The sequence below is a fragment of the Salvelinus namaycush genome, chromosome 2 (assembly GCF_016432855.1).
Source record: "Salvelinus namaycush isolate Seneca chromosome 2, SaNama_1.0, whole genome shotgun sequence".
Taxonomy (NCBI): domain Eukaryota; kingdom Metazoa; phylum Chordata; class Actinopteri; order Salmoniformes; family Salmonidae; genus Salvelinus; species Salvelinus namaycush.
This window is the reverse complement of record NC_052308.1, coordinates 59,252,298-59,276,033: the sequence shown is the minus strand read 5'-3', so window position 1 is coordinate 59,276,033 and position 23,736 is coordinate 59,252,298. Positions and strand designations below refer to the sequence as shown.

General features: G+C 42.7%; 1 protein-coding gene across 1 annotated transcript in view; it reads left to right on the top strand.

The window, feature by feature from the left end:
• The window catches only part of kcnh1b (potassium voltage-gated channel, subfamily H (eag-related), member 1b), a 59,709-nt gene that overhangs the window by 5,078 nt on the left and 30,895 nt on the right, over positions 1-23,736 (top strand). Inside the window, exons 6-9 of the mRNA XM_038966374.1 lie at positions 1,447-1,614; positions 1,928-2,152; positions 5,431-5,860; positions 17,157-17,356. Coding sequence (XP_038822302.1) covers positions 1,447-1,614; positions 1,928-2,152; positions 5,431-5,860; positions 17,157-17,356 — 1,023 coding nt within the window. The remainder of the gene's footprint in view (positions 1-1,446; positions 1,615-1,927; positions 2,153-5,430; positions 5,861-17,156; positions 17,357-23,736) is intronic.

The following is a 23,736-nucleotide window of genomic DNA, read 5'->3' as shown; positions in this document are numbered from 1 at the left end:
TCGTATTTCCAAGCCCGCTTCTGTTTAGCTTCAGATGAAATGCCTAATCCTGTCCCCGAACTCACCCGCTACTTCTGAGCTAAATGAAGTGTGTCTTTCTGTTCCCAAAGCAGTAGACCGCAAGCCCTTGGCCACCTGGGCAACTGTAACTCTGCAGACAGACACGACTCTAATATGAAGGATCACTCTATATATAGTCCTGACCATAAACCCTTATGGCAGAAGTCCCCAATTACATTCATCTGTGGGCTTGAGCGCATGGTCGGGGAGCAGGAACATAATTATAAATAATCTGTACACTGCAAATTGACCGCAAGAAGCCGAAACAGATATAGTATTTGACAAAGAATTTGTCCCGTGGGCCGCCCATTGGGGAACCCTGTCCTATTACCTTTGCTGTGGAGTTGTGTAACCTAAATGTACATTTACATTACTCATTTAGCAGACTCTCTCATCCAGAGTGACTTATAATCAGTGCATAAAAGGACCGAGATGTCGACAAGAGCAGGATTCAATTAAATCTGCCTCAGCAATGTTTGACTTGTTTACGGACTTGATTATTACTGTACACTTTTTTTACTCTGAATAAGGGAGCCGTCTATGCTACTGTCTACAGTGTATATACCATACTGCAATGCTGGTTTGATTGAATAGTCCTTAGTCCTCTGAAAATCGCAAGGCTAGAAATAAAGTCTCTAGTCCTCTGATATCCCAAGGGGACTGACTGTTTGGGTAGATATCTCCTCTGACATCTTCTGGGACTAGTCCAAGATGTCTTACCACCACCATCTTCTAGCAACATCCTGTTTCTTGAAAAATGGTGGAAAAGCTAATTGTGTTTTTAGATGGTCAGATAAGGTGCTCTGTTTACTAATGGGGAGATGTGATTGCTAGCTTAGGTAAAACAAAATGGCTATCGTTTGTTTATTTGTTGATCCTGGAAAGTTCCATCAATTTATTTAAAGAAATATATGAGGGAGAGAGGAAGTCCACTCTTAATTTGTATGTTATATTGATTGGGATAGAGAGTTATGTCACACTATCCAAGAGATACCGAGAGATGAAATCAAGCAACACTGAACTGTCTTTGTGTGGTCCAAAAGACTACAGAATGTGGTCATTAAATTGCCATGACTTAGTATGTTCTATTATGAGTGTTATGTCAAAGTTATCGCTCTCATACAATAAGACACTGTCATAACAAACTAAAATGTTGTCATAATTTTGTGTACACTAGGTAAAAAAGCACACCTGGAATGGTGAATAGCAGGAGAATCAAATTGCACACTGGTCCAATTCACTGTTAGCCTTGTGGAACCAGTCTGATCGCGGTCACTATTCTACGCAGCGATCAGGCTATATCCACCAGGCTAATTAAAGGTAGCTAGCTGCCAAAACACTGACTCATTCATGACTCGTTACCAACCGTTTCTTAACCAAACTTAGGTCCTCCAGCTGGGCTCAGACATCCTCCCGCAGTACAAGCAGGAGACGCCTAAAACTCCTCCCCACATCATTCTCCACTACTGCGCCTTCAAGACCACCTGGGACTGGGTCATCCTCATCCTGACCTTCTACACAGCCATCATGGTGCCCTACAACGTCTCATTCAAGGTCTAAACTCTATTCAACTACTCACTAACCTTAACCCTTACCCTAACCTTAACCCGTACCCTAACTCTTACTCTAACCTTAACCCTTACTCTAAACTCCAAACCGAACCTTAGCAAACTGTTTATTTTTTACTTTTAAATTTTTACTCTGTTTGTGTGTACTTTTATTGACTATGTACCAGCTGTAAATTGCCACTCAGGGATTCTCTACTCTACTACTTAAGTAATAAAGATTCTCTACTCTACTACTTAAGTAATAAAGATTCTCTACTCTACTACTTAACTAATAAAGATTCTCTACTCTAAAACTCCAGACCAAGCAGAACAATGTCACCTGGCTGGTGGTGGACAGCATCGTGGATGTCATCTTTCTGGTGGACATCGTGCTCAACTTCCATACCACATTTGTGGGGCCAGCCGGAGAGGTAATCTCGGACCCCAAACTGATCCGGATGAACTACGTCAAGACGTGGTTCGTCATCGACCTGCTCTCCTGCCTGCCGTACGACGTCATCAATGCCTTCGAGAACGTTGACGAGGTCAGTGGTTTGTTTGTTAACTGGGGTCTGTGTGTTTGTGGATGTATGGATATGGATGAAGACACACACACACACAGACAGACACACAGACAGGCACACACATTGTTTTATGGATCTGGAAAGCTCACCACATCGTTGTAGTGTAATACATATGTATATACTGTATTCTATTCTACTGTATCTTAGTCTATGCCACTCTGACATTGCTCGTCATATATTTATATGTTCTTAATTCATCATTCCTTTACTTAGATTTGTGTGTATTGGGTATATGTTGCGAAATTGTTAGATATTATTTGTTAGACTTCAAGAGTCGCTTCAGCGCTGGGAATCTTCATCTGCACTGAGGAAAACTCACATAGGGGGAGTCACTTTGAGTCAGTTTGAATTATTTGTGACTTGAAGTGTCTCTAGGGATTTCAAGTCCATCCATAGGGACTGCTGGCGTTTTCGGCTAAGCTTTCTAGCGATAATGGGACTAAATGCTCTGTCATACTACCAGATTCTTTAGAAATGTCTTCTTGACTATAGGAACTGGATTCAAATAATCACAGATCACAGATTTTTGACAGTTATTTTTGCCGAGGCTTTTTTTTACCCATTGTCAGTTGAAATCCCAGACTGGTTTTGGGTACTGTAAAAACGTACTATTACTTTTAATCCTGTTGTTAATCTCTGTAAGCAGGAAGTCGCCCCACTGTGTATGATGTCATATTGCCGAGTATACCTTTAACCTCTGTGTGCACCATTATTCACTCTACAATACAGTCCTACCCACAGCCAGCTGAGTCATATCAAATTGAAAACAGAAAATAGATATGACTGAATAACACTAGAAATGTGCATTGTTTTGGTTCAAAACAATGATGTGGATGACTCCGCTTTCTGAATGTTATTCTAATACAACTTCTCAGCAGTAGAAATGTCATCCCCCGCAGTTGCCTAATGGTTGCCAGACAGTCAAAGATTATTATTATTATTTTTTTTAATTTATCCCCTTTTCTCCCCAATTTTCGTGGTATCCAATCGCTAGTAATTACTATCTTGTCTCATCGCTACAACTCCCGTACGGGCTCGGGAGAGACGAAGGTCGAAAGCCATGCGTCCTCCGAAGCACAACCCAACCAAGCCGCACTGCTTCTTAACACAGCGCGCCTCCAACCCGGAAGCCAGCCGCACCAATGTGTCGGAGGAAACACCGTGGTTGGCGCGCATTGCGCCCGGCCCGCCATAGTAGTCGCTGGAGCGCGATGAGACAAGGATATCCCTACCGGCCAAACCCTCCCTACGACGCTAGGCCAATTGTGCATCGCCCCACGGACCTCCCGGTCGCGGCCGGCTGCGACACAGCCTGGGCGCGAACCCAGAGACTCTGGTGGCGCAGCTAGCACTGCGATGCAGTGCCCTAGACCACTGCGCCACCCGGGAGGCCCCGACAGTCAAAGATTTAAACACCATCGGACAACAGGGTTGCTGGAAAATACTGTGAATAGAGGCTAAAAAGTCAGAGAAGATCCCTTTAACATATTAAAAAGAACACAGGACTTGGAGGATGGTAAAACAGCACAAACTCACTGGAAGCAAACTTGGCCCAGAGGCCTTTGTAGGATGGTCCAGATCGTCTTGATTCACGCGCTAGTCTTGATAACCTTAAAGTAATCAATAGATGCTGCAAGTGATACCATTCTAGCCTAAGCCCAAGTACAGTATTATCAGCATAAAAATGACTCTGTACTACAGAAGGTACAGATAAAGGTCAATATTACATTTAAATAATGAATAAAAAAGTGCTTCAAAGGGTCAAACAACAAACATAGTTAGCCAATTATAGCTTAATTAACAAGTCACAACACTGCTTTTGGCCTTAAACTTTGGGCATTGTAACTTAGAACCAAAACAAAAGTGCAGAAACCACCTTTCCTCTCCACATCTCCAGTGTTATGTACTGTTGTGTTGTCTGCCTGTTGTTGTGCGAAGGGTGGTGTGCCGAAAGATTATAGCACCCCCACAGTGAGCTCCCACAAAGCCTGTGGGCGCTGCATGTGCCTTCGCTGCACTTGTCAACGCCAGTTATCCTTCCTTTTCATCCGGGTGCTGTGCCTCATATACAAGCACTGTGCAGCTAGCAACCATTCTGCTCCTCTGAAGGGAAGGCTTTCAGCACAGTGACCTTGTTTTGTATTCAATGACAATTGTAGGGAGACATTCAAGTTGCCACAGGGACACATTTGAGCTTTTTGTTTTTTCTCGGCTTAGAACGAAGCAGAGCTTCCTCTCTCCCTTTCATTGAGGAGATGTGTTTATTGTAGTTGAACGTAATTGCATTATGAATGTGTCCCTGGTGAGCTGAAAATTGCTTGGTGCAGTAGGTTCGTACACGTCATGGAGGCAAACGTGAGCAGAGGCTAGTGAGCTTACATAAACCGCACTGCGTTATGTTTGCCTTAAGTACTAAATGTAGATTCACCCTTTCGGGAAGCGCCAGGCCCATGCATTTTGCATCTCAGCCTCTCTGTACAGTATGCCACACGAAGTCTTAAATGTTTTAGGGAATCTAGATTCGATGAGCAGTTGATTTCACATCACATCACATTTTGACATTTGAAGACGCCAAGAGCTTGATTCAAATTGAGCATGCAAAAGAGGGTAATGGGATTTTTGATAAAGCCACATACGAGGGACTCATTCAAATTCTGGAATTAAATCTCCAAATGGTTCAGAAACCTGTCCTCCCTAGTACTCATTCACATACCATTATCGGAGTAAGATCCTGGAACATTAATTGTGGGTGCCTGCTCCGTGTCCATCTATGAAAACAAAAGTAACCCCGGGCTAAATTAATTCCGATACTGTACTTTCCAGAGGTTGGTCCAGGACCCAAATAACCGTTATTCTGTCACATGGCAGTGTGGAATTCTTCACTAATCAAGCTTTTGTAGCAAATGTATGTTTTCTAGAAGTAGCATGTTGTAAAACATACCCTCCAGCTATTATTTTATTTTATAGCTAATGGCATTGTATTCATTATCATCAACACAACAGGGAAGAACTGCACCATGGTACCAAATCCATATGCAGGATATACTGTACAGTGATGTAGGGAGTGGAGTTCCACAGGGTTCACTGTTGGGACCCTTCCAGTTTATCTTTAATCAATGAATGAACAGTTAGTAAAATAGTTAGAACCACGAACAATGGATAATTGGAATGTTAGTAAAGCTCTACTTTTCATTCTCTCTCTTAGCCTAACCATGCCCCTCTTCTTTTCTACCCATCAGGGCATCAGCAGTCTCTTCAGCTCCCTCAAAGTGGTCCGTCTGCTCCGCTTGGGCCGGGTGGCCCGTAAACTGGACCACTACATTGAGTACGGGGCCGCTGTCCTGGTCCTGCTGGTGTGCGTCTTTGGCCTGGCTGCCCACTGGTTGGCCTGCATCTGGTACAGCATCGGCGACTACGAGGTCATTGACGAGAACACCAACAGTGTGAGGATGGACAGCTGGCTCTACATATTGAGCGAATCGGTGGGGACACCGTACCGCTTCAACGCCAGTGGCTCCGGGAGGTGGGAGGGCGGGCCTAGCAAGGACTCGGTCTACATCACTTCCCTCTACTTCACCATGACCAGCCTGACCAGCATCGGCTTCGGCAACATCGCCCCCACCACCGACGGAGAAAAACTCTTCGCTGTGGCAATGATGATGATCGGATGTGAGTAAGAACCCTACCCATGAAATTTTAATGTCATCAAAGGAGGTTGGTAGGTGGAGACATAGGAGGACGGGCTCATTGTAATGGCTGGAATGGAATAAATTGAACCTCATCAAAACCATGTTTGATACCTTGTCACCGATTCCAGCCATTACGATTATATCTCCGTCCACCAGCCTCCTCTGACTGCCGTATTATCTTTATGAAAAATACAACCCAATTGACATTTCATTAAGAAATACCATGCCAGATGTGTCCCTTGCTTCTTTAGGGAGAAGTATTGTTAACAGGCCAGTATGTCTCTGAATCCTTGATGAATTCAGTAGAAGATAGCATGCTGTTTAATGTCCTTACTATACAACTCAATCACAGCCACATTTACCATTCAGTTATTACAGATAATTGCTTGACTGAAGCATTTATGAACATTGTGACGGTTCTAATCAGTTCCCGAAAAGACACAGGTGCCTAATTTCACATGGTGCTTAAGGTTTATTATGAATAAGCCGATTTGTTTAATTTTGTGCTGTGAAGATTGTACATATCTAAAGGGGATTTTCAAATGCTTTCATCCATTTTGAGCTGGCAACTGAGTGATTCATCGCGTGCCCGTGGTTACAGGATTACTTCTTCTACTGGAGATGCGATTGACACAGTTTTGTCCTGGGTCCTTTTGTGGGACATTGCATTGGCTTTTCACAGAACCCTGTCGTGGTTTTAAATTGCGTTCTCAATTGCAACGCAGGCCTCAAGATTGAGGAATATGATGGATTGCAGAAATGAAAAAAGAGTTCTGTTTTATCTTTTTAGGTCAAGTTGAGACCTTCATTGTCTACCTGGAAATAGACATAACATGTAATAGGACTGGGGAAACTGTGGCAGGCATCATCAGTTTGCGTGCTAGTGTCATGCTTGAAGTTTGCCAGTATAAAACGTTTGTTTCACATGACTATGTATAGACCAGTAAACTTCAACATCCCTGTGACTTAACACAGTTGCGAAATAATGAGGCAAGCGTGATCGGCACCTTTCAACTACTATTCCACCCCAGAATGCATTGCTGACCATTTAGTATACATTATGATCCATACTGACTTGTGTCTTGGTATCAATTTCTGAGTGTGAATCAAAACCACAAGCCTGGTGTTCGAAGAATCACACTCCAACCAACAGACCCTCTTTTTATTAGCTTCAATATTTGAATACATACTGTACACTGTAAGGGTTGTTGAAACTTGGGGGGGTGGGGGGGGTGCAGGGGGGGGAGTTATCCAGCTCAGGAAATCAATTTGAGTAGCAAACAACAACGCAATGTTATGTATTTAAATTATAACATGCATGGTACAACCTGAATAACTAAGTGAAGCGGTTTAGGGATTTTTTTCACATCACACAGCATTGTTGTGTTGGTGTTGCAGCAGCAGATGAGGGGGAGTATACAGAGGTTTGCTCAGCACCTCGGGGAGAGACTGGCACTGCCCAGGGTTGACAGTGATGCAGGGTGGCAGGTGATAGTGGAAGCGAGAGTAACAGGGGAGCATGGGGGGGTCATGCTGCTATTCCTCAGTGGTGGGAAGACAGTCTGCCACCCACAGCCTGGAAGCTGGACAGAAGCTTAGTCATGCAATATGTTGCCAGTTGAGTCGCCTGCCAGTGTGTTTGTGCGTGTGTGTTATGGGTTGGATTTCGTTTGTGTCTTGGTCTGTTTCTGAGGGAGTGTGTAGTGTATTTTCTGTATGTGTGTTTGAGCAGTCATAATTGTGTTGGGTGGTCCTTTGCATGGGGTGATGTAAGTTTCCTTTAACAATCAGTCTTCCAGATAGATGACACAGACACAGGAACCTTGGTATAAAACTCTTTAGTAATAAAATGCAAATGCAGACAGAGATTCACCTCAGTAGTCTATAGTAAAGATCTGTGTGGCGAAACAGGAGACCACACTCTTTATACAACCTAACATCAATCATATCTTAGTATTGTTGCATTGGATTAGATACAAAGTATCTAAGATGAGAAAAACATGTCTAGACTGTGGTTTCTCACTCTGCTATCTCGGCCTTGAGCCTGTGTGACTATCAGCAGGTGCAGGCAGTTTTCAGCCTGAGAACTAAAGCAGTACATCTCCATTTACCCAGTACTTTTCCATCATTGCGCATTGCAAGCATACAAAGGTTGTCACATATATACAGTAATCATGGCATTGGTGTAGCCTAACACCCGACCCCCAGGGTAAACCCCAAAAATAGTGTAAAACACAGAGATCCGCTCACCCGTTGCATTTTGGCGTCCAGAGCTTATGACACGACGGTTGTTCCTGGCTGTCACGGTGGTCTTGTCTCAGTGCAGCCAGCCGTGTCATACCCTTCTGTGTCCTCATACGCACGCCAACCCTCCTCTCCCGCTTCTCTCTCTCCCACAAGGCTTGTTAACTGATTATTTACACGGAGTAAACATTAAGAACACCTGCTCTTTCCATGACAGACTGACCAGGCGATCCAGGTAAAAGCTATGATCCCTTATTGATGTTAAATCCACTTCAATCAGTGGAGATGAAGGAGAGGAGACAGGTTAAAGGAGGATTTTAAAGCCAAGAGACAATTGAGACATGGATTGTGTATGTGTGCCATTCAGCGGGTGAATGGGCAAGACAAAGTATTTAAAGGAAAATGCATCATACAGGGATGATTTCTGTACTTTGAAAGTTACACATTTTGAAAACCTGATTGCTGACAAGCAAAACATTTTGGGACTATATCAACAATGCAACAAATACCAAAATGTAGTTTTTGGGTGGAATTTGAACGGGGTATGGTAGTAGGTGCCAGGCGCACCGGTTTGTGTCAAGAACTGCAACGCTGCTGGGTTTTTCATGCTCAACAGTTTCCCGTGTGTATCAAGAATGGTCCACCACCCAAAGGACATCCAGCCAACTTGACACAACTGTTGGAGGCATTGGCGTCAAAATGGGCCAGCATTCCTGTGGAACGGGTCCATGCCCCAACAAATTGAGGCTGTTCTGAGGGCAAAAGGGGGGGGGGGGGGGGGGGCACAACTGAATATTAGGAAGGTGTTCCAAATGTTCAGTATACTCAGTGTAACTGCCAGAGGGTCATCTGCCATGATTTCCATTTCAAAGTACACTGATGGAGAGGAGTGTTCTTATCTACAGGTGGATGTACTGGACTATACTTTGACGCAAAAGCTTCTTCTTGAAATATAGTAGCAGTGGTAGTATTTTTGTGAATTTGAACTGCTTTAATAAGTCTGGTTTTAGGATTTCTGCCCATGTCTTTAAAAAGGAAATAGCTCTGCCATTTGACGTAAGCTGAGAGTTAGCTAATACTCAACATTCTCCTTTTCGAGTTGATAAAGTCATGTTCTCTTTTTTTGGGGGCCAGTAATGATGACTTGTTTGAACACAAATTCAACGTAGCAGTTGTCATCCTCAAATAGAATACATTATGGAAATGTCCTCAAAAGAGGAATTGACTAAAATGAGAAAATTCACTTCATATACAGTACCAGTCAAAAGTTTGGACACACCTACTTATTCCAGGGTATTTCTTTATTTTGACCATTTTCTACATTTTAGAATAATAGTGAAGACATCAAAACTATGAAATAACACATATGGAATTACGCAGTAACCAAAAAAAGTGTTAAACAAATCCAAATATATTTTATATTTGAAATTCTTCAAAGTAGCCATCCTTTGCCTTGATGAAAACTTTGCACACTCTTGGCATTCTCTCAACCAGCTTCATGAGGTAGTCACCTGGAATGCATTTCAATTAACAGGTGTGCCATGTTAAAAGTTCATTTGTGGAATTTCTTTCCTTCTAAATGCGTTTGAGCCAATCAGTTGTGTTGTGACAAGGTAGGGGTGATATACAGAAGATAGCCCTATTTGGTAAAAGACCAAGTCCATATTATGGCAAGAGCAGCTCAAATAAGCAAAGAGAAACGACAGTCCATCATTACTTAAAGAAATGAAGGTCAGTCAATCTGGGAAGATTTGTGCAGTCGGAAAAACCATCAAGCGCTAAGATGAAACTGGCTCTCATGAGGACCGCCACAGGAAAGGAAGAACCAGAATTACCTGTGCTGCAGAGGACAAGTTAATTAGAATTACCAGCCTCAGAAATTGCAGCCCAAATAAATGCTTCACAGAGTTCAAGTAACAGACACATCTCAACATCAACTGTTCCGAGGAGACGGCGTTAATCAGGCCTTCATGGTCTAATTGCTGCAAAGAAACCACTACTAAAGGACACCAATAAGAAGAAGAGACTTGCTTGGGCCAAGAAACACGAGCAATGGACATTAGACCGGTGGAAATCTGTCCTTTGGTCTGATGAGTCCAGATTTTTGGTGTGTGGTTCCCACCGTGAAGCATGGAGGAGGTGGTGTATTGTGTAGGGGTGCTTTGCTGGTGACACTGTCTGTGATTTATTTAGAATTCAAGGCACACTTAACCAGCATGGCTACCACAACATTCTGCAGCGATACACCATCCCATCTGGTTTGCGCTTAGTGGGACTATCATTTGTTTTTCAACAGGACAATGACCCAACGCACCTCCAGGCTGTTTAAGGGCTATTTGACAAAGAAGAAGAGTGATGGAGTGCTGCACCCGATGACCTGGCTTCCACAATCACCCGACCTCAACCAAATTGAGATGGTTTGGGATGAGTCGGACCGCAGAGTAAAGGAAAAGCAGCCAACAAGTGCCAATATGTGGGAACTCCTTCAAGACTGTTGGAAAAGCATTCCAGGTGAAGTTGGTTTAGAGAATACCAAGAGTGTGCAAAGCTGTCCAAACTTTTGACTGGTACTGTACATTTGAAGTGTCATGCTTTCAAACGGTTCCCTATTGTATATGCAGATGCTGCCAGGTATTTCTCTTTTCAAAATGTTAACCAATTGCTTTGAATGCGAATAGTAAACTGCCTATTTTGTCATAGTACACATTTTCCCTTCTTTGGCTCATTGCTCGCTCAGTGGGAGTGATGCGCCCAAGGGGGGGGGGGGGGGGGGGGGGTACAGGACCCATTCTGAAACTAAATATGAGCTAAATCAGGTAGACTTGGCTAAAGACCATGGGTATTATGCATCAGAATAATGATGCCAATGTAGTGCATTGAAATACATGTTATGAGCCCATATGACCCACTGATAAAATCCTAGTGCCAGTTTATACTGATTCTGAGTTGTCAGCAATTGAAAAATTGCCAAGTAGAACATTTGTTTTGCCGCTTGGCACCCAGGGCCAGTACAGGATGACAGGGGACCACTTAGGTAGGTTGACTGACATCCCGCCTACCCCTAAAAATACGTTTCAATTGAGATTCTGATTCATGCAACTGCAATAGGCACTAAAGATTTTGACCTTTTGGTGTAAATCGCAAGGTAGCTGGTTCATATCAAATCAAATTGTATTGGTCACATACACATATTTAGCAGATGTTATTGCGGGTGTAGCGAAATGCTTGTGTTCCTAGCTCCAACAGTGCAGTAGTATCTAACAATTCACAACAATGCACACAAATCTAAAAGTAAAATAATGGATTTAACAAATATATAAATATTAGGACGAGCAATGTCGGAGTGGCATTGATACAGTAGAATGGAAAACAGTATATACATATGAACTGATCAAAGCAGTAAGTAAACATTATGAAAGTGACTAGTGTTCCATTATTAAAGTGATCCGTGATTCCATGTCTATGTATATAGGGCAGCAGCCTCTAAGGTGCAAGGTTGAGTAACCGGGTGGTGCCCGGCTAGTGATGACTATTTAACAGTGATGGCCTTGAGATAGAAGCTGTTTTTCAGTCTCTCTGTACTGACCTCGCCTTCTGGATGATAGCGGGGTGAACAGGCCCTGGTTCGAGTGGTTGATGTCCTTGAGGATCTTTTTGGCCTTCCTGTGACATCTGGTGCTGTAGGTATCCTGGAGGGCAGGCAGTGTGCCCCCGGTGATGCGTTGGGTAGACCTCACCACCCTCTGGAGAGCCCTGCGGTTGCTCGCGGTGCAGTTGCCATACCCGGCGGTGATACAGCCCGACAGGATGCTCTCAATTGTGCATCTGTAAAAGTTTGTGAGGGTCTTAGGGGCCAAGCCAAATTTCTTCACCCTCCTGAGGTTGAAGAGGCGCTGTTGCGCCTTCTTCACCCACACTGCATGTGTGGGTGGACCATTTCAGATTGTCAGTGACGTGTACACCGAAGAACTTGAAGCTTTTCACCTTCTCCACTGCGGCCCCGTCGATGTGGATATGGGCGTGCTCCCTCTGCTGTTTCCTGAAGTCCACGATTAGCACCTTCATTTTGTTGACGTTAAGGGAGAGGTTATTTTGCTGGCACCACTCCGCCAGGGCCCTCACCTCCCTGTAGGCTGTCTTGTCATTGTTGGTAATCAGGCCTATTAACGTTGTGTCGTCTGCAAACTTGATGATTGAGTTGGAGGCGTGCTTGGCAACACAGTCATGGGTGAACAGGGAGTACAGGAGGGGCCTGAGCACACACCCTTGTGAGGCCCCTGTGTTGAGGATCAGCAAAGTGGAGGTATTGTTTCCTAACTTGGGGGCGTACCATCAGGAAGTCCAGGACCCAGTTGCACAGGGCAGGGTTCAGACCCAGGGCCCCGAGCTTAATGACGAGCTTGGAGGGTACTATGGTGTTGAAGGCTGAGCTATAGTCAATGAACAGCATTCTTACATAGGTATTCCTCTTGTCCAGATGGGATAGGGCAGTGTGCAGTGCGATGGCAATGGTTCAAGCCTAACACAGGATCCTGGGGAATATACGATCACAGGGGGTGTTTTGGACTCGTATTGTCTCACACAAGCAGCAGACACATTCGGTGTCAATGATCTAGAACAAAAGCTCTGGGCAACATGCAATTCTAACCCTAGCACACACACGCACACACACTCCTCACTCTGACAGTTAGCTAGTGGGAGTTTGTGCCTTCAGGGCAAGGTGATTACACTCTGAGGAATGACTGTGTGCGAGCCAGCCTGGAATAAGCCCCAGACATGAGCTAAGTGGCTTGTCAGCTAGCTCTGGGTTTAATTTAGATTTAGGAGTCACACTTAATGTGTTGCACGGACAATCAAACACACTGAGTGTTAGGACCACTGCATGGTACTAGATGTGGGAAGTTGTTGCCATGGCAATCAATGTACAGGTGGACCATTTTAGCTCATTAGTGTAGTAATTTGTGAATATCTTAACAATCTAAAATGACTCTAAATCTGCTGTCCCTTATTACTTGGACTGATCTTTTTATTGATGCACTGAGTACCTGAGACTACTTCTTGAGTCGGCTCAAGAATCCAATGGTAAAAATAGATGATCCAGTTCCCTATGAAATCACCTGGTTCGGCAGACCACACACAGCATAGTTTCACTACCCCAGTTTCTCCTAGCCCCAAAGCATGGTTACATTTCCACTCGTTAATGTGAAGAATGTCACATGTAGAGGGTTCCACTACCGTAAAATAAGAACTCGAATTGACCACAGAATCTCAGATCCTCAGTGAGACCAATGCCTGCTTTAATTTTCCAGTATACAGTACCAGTCACAAGTTTGGGCACACCTACTCTTTCAAGGGGTTTTCTTTATATGTACTATTTTCTACATTGTAGAGTAATAGTGAAGACATCAAAACCATGAAATAACACATATGGAATCATGTAGTAACCAAAAAAGTATATATATTTTATAATTTTATATTCTTCAAAGTAACAAGCTTCTTGAGGTAGTCACCTGGAATGCTTTTCCAAAAGTTTTGAAGGCGTTACCACATATACTGAGCACTTGTTGGCTGATTTTCCTTCACTCTGTAGTCCAACTCATCCCAAACCATCTCAATTGGGTTGAGGTTGGGTGATTGTGGAGGCCAGGTCATCTGATGCAGCATCATGAGTTTGAATTTATTTTTATTTTTACAGGGACAGTGCACATTAGTCAACGTTTCAGTAAAAGTGCCGGTTTTAGCCAACCGGCTAATTTTCAACCGCAGTCCCTGGGCAGATTATTAAAAACATCACTCTCTTTCTTTGACACATAGCCCTTACACAGCCTGGAGGTGTGTTTAGGGTAATTGTCCTGTTGAAAAACAAAAGATAGTCCCACTAAGCGCAAGCCAGATGGGATGGCATATTGCTGCAGAATGCTGTGTGCCTTGAATTCTAAATAAATCACTGACAGTGTCACCAGCAAAGCACCACCACACCACCACACCACCTCCTCCATGCTTCATGGTGGGAAATACACATGCGGAGATCATCCATTCATTCCACAAATTAACTTTTAACAAGGCACACTTGTTAATTGAAATGCATTCCAGGTGACTACCTCATGAAGCTGGTTGAGAGAATGCCAAGAGTGTGCAAAGCTGTCATCAAGGCAAAGGGTGGCTACTTTGAACAATCTCAAATCTCAAATATATTTTGATTTGTTTAAAACTTTTTTGGTTACTACATGATTCCATATGTGTTATTTCATAGTTGTGATGTCTTCACTATTATTCTTCAATGTAGAAAATAGTAAAAATAAAGAAAAACCCTGGAATGAGTAGGTGTGTTCAAACTTTTGACTGGCACTGTGTATATATATATATATATATATATATATATATATATATACACACACACATAGTTGAAGTCGGAGGTTTACATACACCTTAGCTAAATACATTTAAACTCAGATTTTCACAATTCCTGAGATTTAATCCTAGAAGTAATTCCCTGTTTTAGGTCAGTTAGGATCACCACTTTATTTTAAGAATGGGAAATGTCAGAATATGAGTAGAGAGAATGATTTATTTCAGCTTTTATTTATTTCCTCACATTCCCAGTGTGTCAGAAGTTTACATACACTCAATTAGTATTTGGTAGCATTGCCTTTAAATTGTTTAACTTGGGTCAAACGTTTCGGGTAGCCTTCCACAAGCTTCCCACAATAAGTTGGGTGAATTTTGGCCCATTCCTCCTGACAGAGCTGGTGTAACTGGAGTCAGGTTTGTAGGCCTCCTTGCTCGCACACGCTTTTTCAGTTCTGCCCACAGGTTTTCTATAGGTTTTAGGTCAGGGCTTTGAGTTGGCCACTCCAATACCTTGACTTTGTTGTCTTTAAGCCATTGTGCCACAACTTTGGAAGTATGCTTGGGGTCATTGTCCATTTGGAAGACCCATTTGCGACCAAGCTTTAACTTCCTGACTGATGTCATGAGATGTTGCTTCAATATATCCACATAATTTTCCTATCTCATGATGCCATCTATTTTGTGAAGTGCACCAGTCCCTCCTGCAGCAAAGCACCCCCTCAACATGATACTGCCACCCCCGTGCTTCACGGTTGGGATGGTGTTCTTCGGCTTGCAAGCCTCCCCCTTTTTCCTCCAAAATTATTTGGAAAGGTACACACTTGTCTATATAAGATCCCACAGTTGACAGTGCATGTCAGAGCAAAAATAAAGCCATGAGGTCGAAGGAATTGTCCGTAGAGCTCCAAGACATGATTGTGTCGAGGCACAGATCTGGAGAAGCGTACGGAAAAAATTCTGCAGCATTGAAGTTCCCCAAGAACACAGTGGCCTCCATCATTCTCAAATGGAAGAAGTTTGGAACCACAAGAACCACTCTTCCTAGAGCTGGCTGCCTGGCCAAACTGATCAATCGGGGGAGAAGGGCCTTGGTCAGGGAGGTGACCAAGAACCCGATGGTCGCTCGGACAGAGCTCCAGAGTTCCTCTGTAGAGATGGGAGAACCTTCCAGAAGGACAACCATCTTTGCAGCATTCGGAAGCCACTCCTCAGTAAAAGGCACATGACAGCCCGCTTGGAGTTTGCCAAAAGGCACCTAAAGGACTCTGACCATGAGAAACAAGATTATTTGGTCTGATGAAACCAAGATGGAACACTTTGGCCTGAATGCCAAACGTCACTTCTGGATGAAACCAGGCACTGCTCATCACCTGACCAATACAATCCCTATGGTGAAGCATGGTGATGGCAGCATCATGCTGTGGGGATGTTTTTCAGCGGCAGGGACAATAGTCAGGATCGAGGGAAAGATGAACGGAGCAATGTACAGAGAGATCCTTGACATTGCTTCTGATAACTGAATGATCCAGCTTAGTGTAGGTTGTCAAGACAGTCCCAAGCTGTTGCATTTAACAGGAGTCAACAGTATACTGTTGCATTTTTATCCCAGGCGGCTACCCATAATTCAGTTGTGTGGCTTGATGAGACAGGTCTATTTGGCCCGTCACTCATCACTGCTGTGCTGGAAAAATGACACAGACGTTTTTAGCCCAGCCTAATGCCTCTGAGCGTCGCCCCATTGTGTATCTGACAGGCCCTCTCTCGTCCCCCTGACTGTTTACCTGTTGTGCTCGTTCGCCGCCTCGCCTCTGCGAGGATCGATTGCGTCAACAACAACACTGCAGCTTCAGTAATATAGTCATGTCATCCACCTTCAATAACGTCCTTTGTAAGGTTGCACAATATCCCCTATAACGATTATGATGACCCCTTGGTTATAATAAAGCCAGTGATTATGGTGTGCCACCTGAACGAATGAAAACGAGTACTATGTTTCACTTACCTTGAAAATGGATGCCACCAGTGTCGCTGACAGTTGACAGGACCTCTATCGATTTCTCTGACCCTGCTGTGAAGGAGTGGGACACTGGAAGGGGAATAGGGTGACACATTGTCAAGCAAAGTGCTGACTTGGGTATGAATTGTGAGAGCCAATATTGATTGGCCAACTGCGGGATTGAGACACAGAATGAGCGATGGCTGATTGGTTAGCAGTCAGTGGGAATTGAGAGAGAGCGTGACAACATTTGTGTTTACAGACCATCTCCAAAAGCCCATTATGACCAATGGAGGGATAATGTCCATGGAGAAGAAGATATGATAAATGTAACATGCCACTGTTGTTTTGTTACACACATCGCTGCATTTGCAAGGGCGCATAATGATGTTTCCAAGTTATGACTGTGAATATGGGGATATTATTGTGATAGATTTACAGACTGTGGTCTGCCAAGAGAAAACATCAAGAATGGTTCCTTTGGGTCTCTAGTGTTCTGTTCTTTCACTATAATAATTTCACTAATAATACACAGAACAGTCTTGTCAGTGGAAAAATGCGAATAAACTCAAAACCATTATTTTAAGGGTCCCTTGGAGCGTTTGCTAGAATCCTTTAGCTGACACATCTACAGTACGCCATATTTTCCAGTACATTGACCACACTCTTTCTTGGTCTTTTCCAGCACTCCTGTACGCCACCATCTTCGGTAACGTGACTACCATCTTCCAGCAGATGTACGCCAATACCAACCGCTACCACGAGATGCTCAACAGCGTCCGCGACTTCCTCAAGCTCTACCAGGTGCCCAAAGGCCTCAGCGAACGCGTCATGGACTACATTGTCTCCACATGGTCCATGTCTAGAGGCATCGATACAGACAAGGTAACGCAAACGTTGTACAAACCTTCCATACCATTTTGTGTACCATCTCACAGTATGCATCTTTATTTTATGGCTAAGTTGGTCTGTGACAGGAAGCAAAAGTTTTGCATCACCATGGATATTACTGGTATGTGTTGGTGGTATTATGTTATCGTTGTTATACCATTATTACACATTTATTCTAATTATTATTATATTGATACAATTTATTAGGGATGAAACGATTTACCGATACTCATCGGACCCCATACCGATCCAAATGTAACATGCATTGGTCAGAAAATCAATTCAAACGTTACGAATCGCCGATTCACGGGAAAAAAAATCTCATATCACTTTCTTTTTACCTTCCAAAATGACCTCATATTTTGTGACAACTGATGTGTCCTTTCCTTCAGTGTCAAAATAAAAGCATGTAACTGTTGACAGTCATTGATCTACACGTTATTTTGCATGCCGAACAACCCCAGGGAATATCAGTAGCGTAGTCAAACTGCACACTGCACACTGCACACTGTGACCAAAGCGAGGTAGAAGGCCTGTTCCTGATCTTGCACATCTGTGTTCGAATGCTAAAATGGCTTGCCTGAAATTAGGGTTTATTAGTTGAGTGACAACCTATGTAATTTGCTAGGTTATTGTGATCAATGCACTGTTGAAAATTGTGTTTTAACCAGAATAAAAGTAAGCTACCAGAAACACAACTCTCATCTAGGTATACAGTGCTTTGCAAAAGTATTCATCCCACTTGGCGTTTTTCCTATTTTGTTGCATTACAACCTGTAATTTCAATAGATTTTTATTTGGATTTCATGTAAATAGTCCAAACTGGTGAAGTGAAATGAAAAAAAAAATGAAAAAAAATCTAAAAGATTTAAAATGGAAAAGTGGTGCGTGCATATGTATTCACCCCCTTTGGTATGAAGCCCCTAAATAAGATCTGGCGCAACCAATTTCCTTCAGAATTCACATAATTAGTTAAATAAAGTCCACCTGTGTGCAATCTAAGTGTCACATGATCTGTCACATGATCTCAGTATATATACATCTGTTCTGAAAGGCCCCAGAGTCTGCAACACCACTAAGCAAGGGGCACCACCAAGCAAGCAGCACCATGAAGACCAAGGAGCTCTCCAAACAGGTCAGGGACAAAGTTGTGGAGAAGTACAGATCAGGGTTGGGTTATAAAAAAATATCCGAAACTTTGAACATCCCACGGAGCACCATTAAATCTATTATAAAAAAATTGAAAGACTATGGCACCACAACAAACCTGCCAAGAGAGGGCCGCCCACCAAAACTCACGGGCCAGGCAAGGAGGGCATTAATCAGAGAGGCAACAAAGAGACCAAAGATAACCCTGAAGGAGCTGCAAAGCTCCACAGTGGAGATTGGAGTATCTGTCCATAGGACCACTTTAAGCCGTAGACTCCACAGAGCTGGGATTTACGGAAGAGTGGCCAGAAAAAATCCATTGCTTAAAGAAAAAAATAAGCAAACACGTTTGGTGTTCGCCAAAAGTCATGTGGGAGGAAGCTCTGGTCAGATAAGACTAAAAATACGCTTTTTGGCCATCAAGGAAAATGCTATGTCTGGTGCAAACCCAACACCTCTCATCACCCCGAGAACACCATCCCCACAGTGAAGCATGGTGGTGGCAGCAACATGCTGTGGGGATATTTTTCATTGGCAGGGACTAGGAAACTGGTCAGAATTGAAGGAATGATGGATGGCGCTAAATACAGAGAAATTCTTGAGGGAAACCTGTTTCAGTCTTCCAGAGATTTGAGACTGGGACGGAGGTTCACCTTCCAGCAGAACAATGACCCAAAGCATACCGCTAAAGCAACACTCGAGTGGATTAAGGGGAAACATTTAAATGGCTTGGAATGGCCTAGTCAAATCCCAGACCTCAATCCAATTGAGAATCTGTGGTATGACTTGAAGATTGCTGTACACCAGCGGAACCAATCCAACTTGAAGGAGCTGGAGCAGTTTTGCCTTGAAGAATGGGCAAAAATCACAGTGGCTAGATGTGCCAAGTTTATAGAGACATACGGACTTGCAGCTGTAATTGCTGCAAGAAGTATTGACTTTGGGGTGGGTGAATAGTTATGCACGCTCAAGTTTTCTTTTTTTTTGGTCTTATTTCTTGTTTGTTTCACCCCCAAAAATATTTTGTATCTTCAAAGTGTTGTGTAAATCATGTTGTGTAAATTAAATGATACAACCCCCCCAAAATACATTTTAATTCCAGATTGTAAGGCAACAAAATAGGAAAAATGCCAAGGGGGTGAATACTTTCGCAAGCCACTGTACCCGCTGAGCGGGGTTTACAATAGATTTGATTTAGATTGTTCAGCAATAGTTTTGCTGCACAAAACCCATCAGCAATAGTGTGGTTAGTTTTACTTTAAACAATCAGTGTATATGGTCATTTTTAGACATACAGGTTAAAGTTCATCATTTCATAACGAGGAATCACTTTTGGGAGGTGCACTTAGCATGGCTAAAGTGGGAGGAGAAAATAAACTCACTACACTTCCAAACGGTCAAAACCATTCGATTTTGAGATGGTATGATCCAAAATTGTGCTATATGTTTATTGGCTATGTCATAGCTAATTTGTAAATTATAAATATTGATACATTTACATTACTATCTCAAACACTTAATCTGCAAAAATGACAAGTTAATTAGTGGGTGGTAATCTGATAGTGGGGTGGTAGATGGCAAGTCTCCTTTATGGCTCAGATTAGGTGCCTACATAGTATACACCAGGGCTGCCCAACCCTCTTCCTGGAGATCTACTGTCCCATAGGTTTTCAGTCCAACCCTAATTTAGAATATCTGATTCAGCTAGTTAAGGTCTTGTTGAGCAGCTAATTAGTAGAATCAGGTGTGTTAAATTAGGGTTGGACTGTAAACACACAGGACGGTAGATCTCCAGGAAGAGGGTTGGGCAGCCCTGGTATACACCATAGCATAATTTCCACACACACGTGTACACATCAACTCAGACAGATCCAGCTCAGAGGCCCAGTTCAAGAGTTCCATCAGCAGCAGATTTTAATTTAGAATGGAAAATTAATGTGTTTATGCAACAAATATTAGTGCATCGAATCATATTGCATCGATTCATTCTCTAATTCAACCGAATCGCATCAAATTGTTTCAAACTAAAACTTTGTGTTCCTGTATCGTATCGAAGCCCATGCATCTAGATACGCATCGAATCATCTTGAAAGGGAATGATGCACATCCCTACAATTTATTTGTATTATTGTATTATGTCAAAAGGGAATAGATTCATACTGAACTACAAATACAATCTGATGTTCTGTCATCTACTGTCATATTTCAACATTACCGGTCCTAATTGTCTTCTGTCTCATCCTAAATTAGAATTATTCTTGACATGGTCCTGCAAATGCCTGTTGGGTATGACCTCTTAACATTTGACACAATAAGAGGTGCAGAGGTAATCATGTGCAATTGGCCCCCTATTCCCAGAACAGGGAGAGACATTTGCAAAAATTCACCCCTTTGAAGTTGATGTTAAAGGGATCATTCTTCTTGGGAGGGAAGTTTTAGCTTATTTTCGACTTGTTGTCGTTTCATTCAAACCTTTTTTAAACGCCCACACCAGTAGAAATCCACTTTTTTGAGCTGAAATACTATAGCCAGAGCTTACCCATTACGTTGCACAACGATTTAAGTCGATAAGTCATATTTTTTGTCAAAGTATGATATCTTTGGGCTTCAAGTGACAAATTCGAACTGCCCATCTGTGTGAATGCGGTGTCTTTTCCTATGATATGACATAAACATTATTGCCAGCCTATGTTTCAGGGCTGGATTTTATTTTAATGTTACCACCTACCAGCATGGCATTGTTTATTAATCAGAAACAGCTGCAAAGATTTTACTCTTTACTACTGAGATGATCCAAACAGCCTTGTGACCAATTGGCTGCCTGAGCCATGGAGCAAATTAATTGCATGATACTGTATGATAGCATTTTGCAAACCCACTCCCCTGTTGCCCCAAGATCAATGTTTTTGACCACTAAAGTTTTGCTTTATTACACGCTCCACTGCTTTGATCGGTGTAACGTTAGCTAGAAACCATACGTTTCTATCCAGATAATGAAAAGGCACCCGCAAAAGAAAATTTGAGGAACTTATTGTTACAGCTGAGGTCGGAAGTTTACATACACCTTAGCCAAATACATTTAAACTCAGTTTTTCACAATTCCAGACATTTAATCACAGTAAAAATTCTCTGTCTTAGGTCAGTTAGGATCACCACTTTATTTTAAGAATGTGAAATGTGATTTATTTCAGTATTTATTTATTTCATCACATTCCCAGTGGGTCAGAAGTTTACATACACTCAATTAGTATTTGGTAGCATTGCCTTTAAATTGTTTAACTTGGGTCAAACGTGTCGGGTAGCCTTCCACAAGCTTCCCACAATAAGTTGGGTGAATTTTGGCCCATTCCTCCTGACAGAGCTGGTGTAACTGAGTCAGGTTTGTAGGCCTCCTTGCTCGCACACACTTTTTCAGTTCTGCCCACAAATTTTCTATGGGATTGAGGTCAGGGCTTTGTGATGGCCACTCCAATACCTTGACGTTGTTGTCCTTAAGCCATTTGGCCACATTTAGGAAGTATGCTTGGGGTCATTGTCCATTTGGAAGACCCATTTGCGACCAAGCTTTAACTTCCTGACTGATGTCTTGAGATGTTGCTTCAATATATCCACATAATTTTCTTTCCTCATGATGCCATCTATTTTGTGAAGTGCACCAGTCCCTCTTGCAGAAAAGCACCCCCACAACATGATGCTGCCACCCCCGTGCTTCACGGTTGGCATGGTGTTCTTCGGCTTGCAAGCCTCCCCCTTTTTCCTCCAAACATAATGATGGTCATTATGGCCAAACAGTTCTATTTTTGTTTCATCAAACCAGAGGACATTTCTCCAAAAAGTATGATATTCGTCCCCATGTACAGTTGCAAACCGTAGTCTGGCTTTTTTATGGCGGTTTTGGAGTAGTGGCTTCTTCCTTGCTGAGCGGCCATTCAGGTTATGTCGATATAGGACTCGTTTTACTGTGAATATAGATACTCTTTACCTGTTTCCTCCAGCATCTTCACAAGGTCCTTTGCTGTTGTTCTGGGATTGATTTGCACATTTCGCACAAAAGTACTTTCATCTCTAGGAGACAGAACGCGTCTCCTTCCTGAGCGGTATGACACCTGTGTGGTCCCATGGTGTTTATACTTGCGTACTATTGTTTGTACAGATGAACGTGGTAACTTCAGGCGTTTGGAAATTGCTCCCAAGGATGAACCAGAATTGTGGAGGTCTACAATATTTTTTCTGAGGTCTTGGCTGATTTCTTTTGATTTTCCCATGATGTCAAGCAAAGAGGCACTGAGTTTGAATGTAGGCCTTGAAATACATCCACAGGTACACCTCCAATTGACTCAAATGATGTCAGAAGCTTCTAATGCCATGACATAATTTTCTGGAATTTTCCAAGCTGTTTAAATGCACAGTCAACTTAGTGTATGTAAACTTCTGACCCACTGGAATTGTGATACAGTGAGTTATAAGTGAAATAATCTGTCTGTAAAAAATTGTTGGAAAAATGACTTGTGTCATGCACAAAGTAGATGTCCTAACCGACTTGCCAAAACTATAGTTTGTTAACAAGAAATTAGTGGAGTGGTTGAAAAACGAGTTTTAATGACTCCAACCTAAGTGTATGTAAACTTGCGACTTCAACTGTACATGTCGTTGCGACGTGCACGATCATGAGCAGTCATTGTAGGCTATAAGTTCACTTCCCCTGTGAGCCCAGGCTGACTTGGCTTTGCTGTACCGCAGGCTAAGCCTGCGAGAAACCTTCCTACCAAAGATTGCGCCATGTCCATTACAATGTATAAAAACGCATATCAGCTATCTTTCAATAGTTAACCATATTCCTGGAGCGTCATTTTATAATTTCATCTATTTATAAGGTGGATTTGCGGCCGCAATTTATGAACGATGCCAAAACTTTGTGGATAACAATATATGGCGAAGTCAAAGATAGGGCAGTGGTTTCCATCTGTGGCAAACTTTTCCCTAAATCAATGCTTATGACAAATCCAGCTCCAGAACCAGCCATAGAGCCAGCTGGCTAATCTTTTGAATATGATGTAGTAAAAAAAATCTATAAAACAAAATGCAACACCATAACATTAGTTAGTTAGACAAGGTTAGCAAGATAGCTAGATAAGGTTAGCATGCTAACTAGCCACACTGACAGCTGTCAGTGCCCTATTTGTTGATGTTTATCAACTCCATGAGGAAAATACCACAACCAATGC